Below are 8778 nucleotides of genomic sequence, written 5' to 3'. Positions count from 1 at the left end.
ATTTATATATGGAGAGACATAGATAGATAGATTCGAAAATACATACATCAATAGATAGATAGACAGATGGATAGATAGACAGGTAACTAGATAGGGAGATAAATAGATAGATATATAGGTAGGTAGTACGCTATGTGTCGTGGCTGTCATTCGAAATTTTCGATGTCGTTTGCCATATCTGTCATGATTCCTCCGTAACTTTATGGAGTATTGCACCAGCGAGAAGGGGAAGTAAACAGTAGCAAGCTGATCTGCACCAAAATAATTCTGATTCCAAATAGGATGTATGAATATTTTTCTTATTTAATAGCTCGATTTTTCTCAGAGACTTTGGCAGAGGATCACTGGACCAGTCTTTGTATGATTCCTGATGGTGAGGGTTCGCTAATTCCTAAATATTTGAAAATGACTAGCAGAGAGGATGCCCGACTATTCTCGCTGTATGCGTTTTAAAATAAAGAGTATAAGTTATAATAGCGCGTAGGCTTCGCCTGCGGTCATGCGCAATACTGGATTTAAATCCAGTAGGGCCATGCAGATTAAAAGCATGTCCTCTGATAACGTGGGCCAAAGATGTGCAAGTTCCTCTTCTTTGTTGTCGCCTGCACAGATCTCAGCATATCTGACAAACCCTTTGCAAGCAGGGCTTGCCTGTTGAAACGGAAATCGGCCCGTCAAAACTGTGAATAAGAAAACACCCAAAGCCCATGCATCCACAGCCATCAGATCCATATTCTGAAACGCACGACCCCTCAATAACTCTGCTGACATGTATGGCACTGTCCCCACTGTAAGGTCTCGGGGCAAAATCAAGTGCTCACCACCTTGCAACGTTATTGTACTCCCGAAGTCTATTAACTTCATTAATCCATCGTTTCCTATACAAACATTCTCAGCTTTGATATCTCTATGTACCATCGAGCGTTCATGCATGTCACTCAATATCTCCGCAATACCCTTCACCGCGCGCCGGCCAATGTGCTCAGATAATCCAATGTTGATCGGTATGAAACCAAGTAGATCGCCCTGTTCATAGAATTCAAATACCAATGCCGGAGGTCCGCCGCTCTTTCCAGGTAATTCGACACAGAGCAAACGTGCGCTGTGCGGATGCTCTGCAAGGGCTAGATGCGCTTGAATTTCCTGCTGCATCACTCCAAAGGCAACAGAATATGATAATTTATCAACTAGTAATCGCTTCACGGCCACTTTCTGATTTGTACTTGGATTAACACCAAGGTAAACCGTCGATGTAGACCCTTCCTCCAATACTTTGATCAATGAATGGTATCCGGAAGTGTATTGTCTAGGATAAGCGGCGGTTAAATCAGTTGCTTTCCTCGCCTGCGGTATGTATTCTGAAGATTTATAGAAAGGACGCCCGGGTGCAATAGCAGTAGTCATGATAGTAAGTGTTTGATTATGTTATACACACACTTAGATGACTTTTGAGAGAACAGCGCTATGCTCGCTTCAAATGGAATATCAGAATATATATAGAATTATAATTACTACTGCAGTAATTAGTGCAGTTGGTAAAAAAGTAAATGCACGTCATATGGGCCGCAGATTCATAGTTATACTCATACATGTACTACGGACCAAAACCGATGTTATAATTTTGTTTTTTTCTTCAAAATAAATAAATAAATAAAGTCCGCTGTAGTCTGTGACTCTGAGAGTCTGTGGTGATATAAATATTTATATTGCAAAATTATAAATACAATATGAAAATCAAAATCAAAATAGACAAAAACTGTCTACCTATTTTAATGTAAAAAAAGGCAGTGCCCCGAGAGTGAAGCCTGCAGCCTGCAGGGCGCAGTCCACAGTCTCAGCAGAGATTCCTGGGCAGTGTCAGGGATTCCTGTGGGAATTCAATAGATACTTTATTTTTCTCGCACCCTGAGAGGCTGAGACCTAAGTTACATGCGAATTACACGCCCGTTATAGAATGTTAGTTTAAAAATATAAAAAATTAGAGTAGTAAACTAAAATAATATCTAAAATCTAAATACCAAAACACAGAAAACAGCCCATTTGGTAAAGTGGTAAAGCAGATGCTCTTTGTGAGGTACCTCTGTAAGCCTGTGAGGCTCTGAGGCTAAGTTTTTTCAAAGCATTTCAAAATGAAACGCTCTAGAGAGAGATTTTTAACAGACGAGGAATTTTAGGTCAAGAAATTATGATAATTCCAGCGAATGAATACTCCAGAATTTTCTGGCATTTAAAACCGTACGGAAGTACTTTCAGACCTGAACTGTCCTGAAGGCGCCTGGCCCTGAAGCCTGACGCCTGAAGCCTGAAGAGTGAGGACTGAAGTAATTTTCTTAAAATATATTTACAAAACAACCAATTGTTCATGAAAAAAACAACAAATTGTAACTCGGTTCTATAGAAAACTCGTATGTAAGTGCTTGCCCTCGGCCTTGTGAAAAGTTGTGAAACTTGGTGTTGTTGTGGGCTTGTTGTGTGCAGTTGAGACTTGAGACTTGTTCCGTCTTGTGGCCCGACACGAAAATATATACACTGTTTAGAATATCATCGTGTTCCTCATGAAAATCTAAAAGCTATGGAAAAAACCTTAATTTTACAAAACAAAAGGTTAAAAACCATTATTTCAATGAGATTTTTTTTTTAACAAACGCCCCAAAAATAGCAGTTTAGACGGCTATTATTTATTATGTTTTCTTACGAATAGTTTTTTTTAAACATACTCAGAGATCTAACTCCTGAGTTGGATTGATGTCTGAGTTGGATGCGGTACTGCTAGCGGTAGTAAGAAGTAGTGGATGGAACGAACCTGAGTTTAGAATTTATTAGTGAACAACCAATCAACCATAGAGAGATTGAAAATTTTATAAATAATTTTATCGACTTTGAACAAGAGTCGACGACTCGACGATTCGCCGACTCTTCGACTCTTTCAATGACGAAGGGAGGCATAATAATTATGCCAGAGTGTGCCCAGTAGGGTGCTGGCCCTGCTCTCAGTGCACTGAGGGGCGGGGGGGGAGGTTAGTCTGTAAGGGACTTAGTCAGGGGGGTGGTTGGTTGTGGACTTCTTGTGGGGTATCGTATGTTACTCTGTGGGCCCTTTGGCTTTGGGCCCTGCCGCCCTGGCCCTTGGTCCTGGGGTCTGCAACCACAGTACAGTGTTGGCCTGAGTGTACACACTGGCGGCGACTGGCACTGGCAGTCGGTCTGAAAGCTAACCTCAACACGTTGAACGTTGGAACGCTTATTTTTCAATAGGTATATGTTAAACGTTAAACGTTATAGTGTATAGTGGGTCCAGAAATCTGATATGGGGCCATTCTCCAGGTCAGCTATATTCTGTCCCATGGAGTCATCTGTCAATTGTCAACTGTCATGGCAGTCGTCAGTTGGTAAATATGATCTCACTTTCTAATTTCTAAGTTTCGTAGCCAAAAACGAAATTCAAGGTGTACTTACCAAGTCAAAACTGCGAATTATTTTCAGGCCATAATATATGCATCGTTCGTTTAAAAATCATTCCGGAAACGTAAAACGTTCATCGTTTATACACAAATCGTCTAACTTATTGAGGTTAGTCTGAAAGACTGAAACACAGGCTGGACAACTTCCTGAAGTCGGAACTCGGAAGTCAAAATTCGAAGACGTAGTCACGAAGGAATATTTGTATCATTTTTTCTAGAGCATGCACCAAATTTTAAAAATAGAAATACAAAAGATTGACTGCGTGAGACTGTGAGTCGTGAGGACTGAGAAGGATGAAGACTATTTTTATTTACAAGATATATATACAACTACCAATTGGTAAAATTCAAAAATTTAAAATTTAAAATACTTTTGGTCGCTGCCTCGCAGGTCATTGATTATGTTTATTATTGCAAGCACCAGCCTTACATTTTCACAGACTCTGCTGGGGGGTGGACACGGGGGCCAGAATACAAACAATCATCCTTTTGATATGGGGGGGGTTTTTTTTAAACGAACAACAATAAGTTGTGCTTGTATTTACTTTTTAAAAATAAATATTTACGTCGAAATTCCTTTTCTTTTATAAAATATTTTTATGAAAATAGATTACGAGAAGGTGCAAAATACGGATTTCAAAAAAATTTAAAAATACATTCAATTATAACGGGGCCCAGTAATATAATGCTGCGGCTGCAACTGCCCAATTTACTGAGCCCTATTTCCCCCCGCAGAGCATAAGAGCTGTGATTGAGGGTGGGTGTATGCGTTGTATTTTTTGTTGGAACTTATCTCTTTGTACTAGGGTCCGTCAAAGATCGAAAATAAATGGACCAATAGAAATTATGGTTTACTGAGTGAGTCCAGATACTATTGGTTAACAGATATAGGTAATGACCCACGATGTCACAAATTTTGTGACCTGACAAAAATTTTGTGATAGGAACCCTAAGCCCAGCAAGTTTTGACACCCAGCAAATTTTGACTGTGTGGAATCTTATAGTTCGGTACTGTAATATACAACAAATAATTTCAAACACAGACCGGATTCTAAATATTCTTATTTCAAAACGCGAAATTATGAATCTACCAAGCTCGGCTCACTCCGCCCTGCGGGGAGTTATGTTCACAGTTATTTTTCTTCTCCATTTTGAAATGGCTTCTGGTTTTCGTCGTAGCCTTCTATTAATAAAAAAACAATTCAACAAGAATAAAGAAAGCTATTCTATTATTGTTTACCTCCTTATTGTTTACCTCTATTTTAGGATGTAGACGGACAATCTGCAAACCTCTTAGATGCTGCTAGTATCATACACGATATATGGGAAACTAGCCAAAAGCATTGCCCATTGCTGGCTGAAATCAACATGTCTTCCGGAGGGCAACCTGATAAATAATGCGCCCGATTATGCGAAGAGAATCACATCTAGGGAAGAAAGCGAAATCCTTGATCTCACAGCAACGCTCAAGTCATATTATATGATATTTAATCCCGACGAGCCCATAACATGAGTTGATGAATCAACCGAAATGCAACTATCGAATATCGAAGCGATACTACCATATGGGGAGGTGCAGGAGCTAGAAGTTGAGAAGGAAATACACGATGAGTGTGATGAAGACAATGAAGAGTTCAAAACCACGAGTGAACAACAGAAGGATCGTTTTGACCTCTTAAAGTCTTGAGAATACGATCAAAACAATCCAAGCAACTTTAATGTTGCAGGCTCAGTACAAATCAACATGAACCTGAAAAGATCCCAGGCCCCATGTGAACACTATTGTCTACCTCTAATTTTGTCCAATTTTTGGCCGAAATCGGACCCTGGACAATATTCCAAGTTTGACTGTATTTTGTTTTTTGTTTTATTTAAAAAATAAATAAGGTATTATAAATACAATATGTTGTCTTTCTATAAATATTTCATAATATTAATCATAGGAAACCAAAGCATAGGAAAGGGCAAGACAAAGGAGGTCCCGAACATCTTTTTCCAATTTATTGAGGAATTCTACATAAACATATCCGACAATCACGAGCTGTCAAGAGGTCAAGGCTGCTGCACCTGAGACTTGAGAGGCTGAGAGACTGTAGCACGCATAGGCCACAGCTCTCCACAACCAGCTGTCGACTGTCGAGACTGGGTAGTCATAGCACACATAGCCTTCTAAATGAAACACGCACAGGCGTTATCACATCATGTCAGAGGATACCATCGCAAGCGTGGCCATCACCGCAAACGCTCAGTACTTCATCAGCACGTCTGGGAGACCTAAATCTCTCAGAAGGTACAACTATTTACTTCAGCAAATCCTCAAAAAGGATGTAGCGTACATCCCCATATCGTCCCCTAGCGGAAAGATCGATGCGCAGCACTTTCCCAACGTGCTCAAGGGTATGAATTGCATTGGGGGGGGGCATATCTAAAGATATTAAGCACAGCATTATTGCCTGCTTGGATGACATAGGTCCATTGGCACAATAAATTCAAAGTGTCAACACCATAGTTCGCCGATCTGACGGCACAATAAAGGTTGGCATCTACTGCTGTGAAGCTTTGTGTACATTGTATCTTGGTCAGTACAGTGTAGTGACTGGATCTTGACTATATACTGATGAATTTGTTTCTCGTCTAATCATGTGTTTGATACGATGTGAACTGTTTGCATCAAGAATGCGTATCGTGTAGTGAGTTTAATTGTTAAATTTCTGGTTGTGCCGCGGTTGTTTTAAGGTGAGGGTATGGCCTTTACACAAATAACAGATGTTAGCACTTAAATATATGCAAAATCCTCATACTCTTAGCAGCTTACAATTGTATTCTCTTGCAAATATTGTGCGCAATAGTACAGGTATGGTCCATTTCGTGTAGTATGTAGGCAAGTACATGTACAACTGCAGTGCATATCCACGAATTAAGTGTTACTATTGAGTACCGATTCTTATATATGCATGCGCAACAGAATGTGGCCGCAGTAGTTTGTATTTGACAACATATCACTTATAATACTTGTACATATTACTAATAGTAAATTTACACATATTACTAATAGTAAACTTGTACATATTACGAATAGTAAACTTATCCATATTACTTATACATATTACTAATAGTAAACTTATCACTAATAGTAAACTTATACATATTACTAATAGTAAACTTATGCATTTTACTTATACATATTACCAATAGTAAACTTATACATATTACCTATACATATTACTAATAGTAAACATAAAAAATATTACTGATAGTAAACTTATACATAATACTAATAGTAAACTGGTGCATATTAATTATACGTATTATTAATAGTAAACTTATACATATTACTTATACATATTACTAATAGTAAACTTATACATATTACTTATACATATTACTAATAGTAAACTTAAAAATATTATTAATAGTAAACTTATACATATTACTAATAGTAAACTGGTACATATTACTTATAGGTATTACTAATAGTACACTTACCCATATTACTTATATAAGCAATATATACTACACTATGGAACTCAAATCTGGTTATGACATTCTTCGATGCCTTCACAGTAGTTGCTTTGTAAGCGTCTGTGCAGTGGTCGTTCGCATTTTGTTCGCGGCTACTGGGATTACAGAGATTCGTATCAAATAGTACCATGTTTACTGAGTCGTTATGACTTCTCAAAGAAGCTCTCAGTAATAGCTAATCGGCGTAGAGTGCAGTCATTATAACGGATACCGCATAATCTCGTGCAGACTCAGCAGCTTGACATATTGACTATGTTACACTTGTTCACTATGTTACACTTTTTCACAATGTTACACTTATTCACAATGTTACACTTAATTCACTATGTTACACTTAATTCACTATGTTACACTTATTCACTATGTTACATTTATTCACTATGTTACACTTGTTCACTATGTTTCACTTATTCACAATGTTACACTTACTTATTCACTATGTTACACTTATTCACTATGTTACACTTGTTCACTATGTTTCACTTATTCACAATGTTACACTTAATTCACTATGTTACACTCATTCACTATGTTCTACTTATCCACTATGTTACACTCATTCACTATGTTACACTTATTCACTCTGTTACACCCATTCACTATGTCACACTTATTCACTATGTAACACTAGTTCACGATTTTACACTTGTTCACTATGTTACACATATTAACAATGTTACACTTATTCACTGTTACATTTAGTCACTATGTTACACTTAAGATGTTACACTTACTCACTATGTTACACTTGTTCACGATGTTACACTTATTCACTATGTTACAATTATTCACTCTGTTATACTCATTCACTATGTTACACTTATTCACTATGTTACACTTGTTCACGATGTTACACTTGTTCACTATGTTACACTCATTCACTATGTTACACTTATTCACTATGTTACACTTATCCACTGTTATATTTAGTCACTATGTTACACTTATCCACTGTTATATTTAGTCACTATGTTACACTTATTCACTATATTACACTTGTTCACCATCTTACATTTATTCACTATGTTACACTTATTGACAATGTAACAATTATTCACTCTGTTGCACTTACTGACTAAATTACACTTATTTACTATGTTACTTCTATTCACTGTGATAGAATAGACGTCTCACTGCCCATGTGGCTACACAGTTTCATCTGTGAACGTGCTCGTCCTTATACCATACCACATTGCCTCTCGCATGCGCCGTTTTCAAAAACATCTTCAGCAGTCCAGAAGGCGTCTCATGCATGTTAGCATGTGGTGAGATGACAGATTATACGCCTCGCATCAGTACCCTTACTCTCGAGCCAAACTTTGTGCAAGGATATAATACAGATGCCACTGGTTTCTGCCAAGCCATCAGTTCTGGCGTGAGGGAGTGTGGTGTGGATTTGAAGAAGGCTGTTGTGTATGGATACGGAGGCGTGTCTAGTGTGGTCTTCCACGTCTTGTAAAGCCTGGGGATCGAGGTTTATGTGACTAGTATGAATATCATGAGCAGTATTGAATATATACATGAGCACATGGATATACCCAACAGTGTCATAAAACCCTAAAACAGTGTCAGCCTCCGCAGTACTTAGCTGTGTTGCATGGCCAGTTTTGCAGTCAGAGGACAGACTGCAACGCGCAAATAAGGGCTGCCACGGTCAAAGTTATTGTAGTACCTGGATATATACATACATACATACATATATATATATATATATTATATTATATAATATATATATATATATATATATATATATATATATATATATATATATATATATATATATATATATATATAG

At 37.8% G+C, this 8778-nt stretch overlaps 2 protein-coding genes across 2 annotated transcripts; one reads left to right on the top strand and one right to left on the bottom strand.

The window, feature by feature from the left end:
• Positions 1-93: 93 nt before the first annotated feature.
• On the bottom strand, positions 94-1453 carry SARC_11341 (serine/threonine protein kinase). Its single transcript, XM_014294578.1, has one exon. The coding sequence runs from the start codon at positions 1402-1404 to the stop codon at positions 469-471; it is 936 nt and encodes a 311-aa protein (XP_014150053.1). The 5' UTR covers positions 1405-1453; the 3' UTR covers positions 94-468.
• Positions 1454-5436: 3983 nt separating this feature from the next.
• On the top strand, positions 5437-6011 carry SARC_11340 (hypothetical protein). Its single transcript, XM_014294577.1, has one exon. The coding sequence runs from the start codon at positions 5663-5665 to the stop codon at positions 5888-5890; it is 228 nt and encodes a 75-aa protein (XP_014150052.1). The 5' UTR covers positions 5437-5662; the 3' UTR covers positions 5891-6011.
• The last annotated feature ends 2767 nt before the right edge of the window (positions 6012-8778 follow it).

This window comes from Sphaeroforma arctica, assembly GCF_001186125.1.
Source record: "Sphaeroforma arctica JP610 unplaced genomic scaffold supercont1.1638, whole genome shotgun sequence".
In the NCBI taxonomy this organism is placed as follows: Eukaryota; class Ichthyosporea; order Ichthyophonida; genus Sphaeroforma; species Sphaeroforma arctica.
Note: the sequence above shows the minus strand (reverse complement) of the source record. Positions and strands in the feature narration are given on the sequence as shown.

What these genes read in the sequence shown, in the direction of transcription:
- SARC_11341 (XM_014294578.1), bottom strand. Translation starts at nt 1,404, where the DNA reads ATGACTACTGCTATTGCACCCGGGCGTCCTTTCTATAAATCTTCAGAA.
- SARC_11340 (XM_014294577.1), top strand. Translation starts at nt 5,663, where the DNA reads ATGTCAGAGGATACCATCGCAAGCGTGGCCATCACCGCAAACGCTCAG.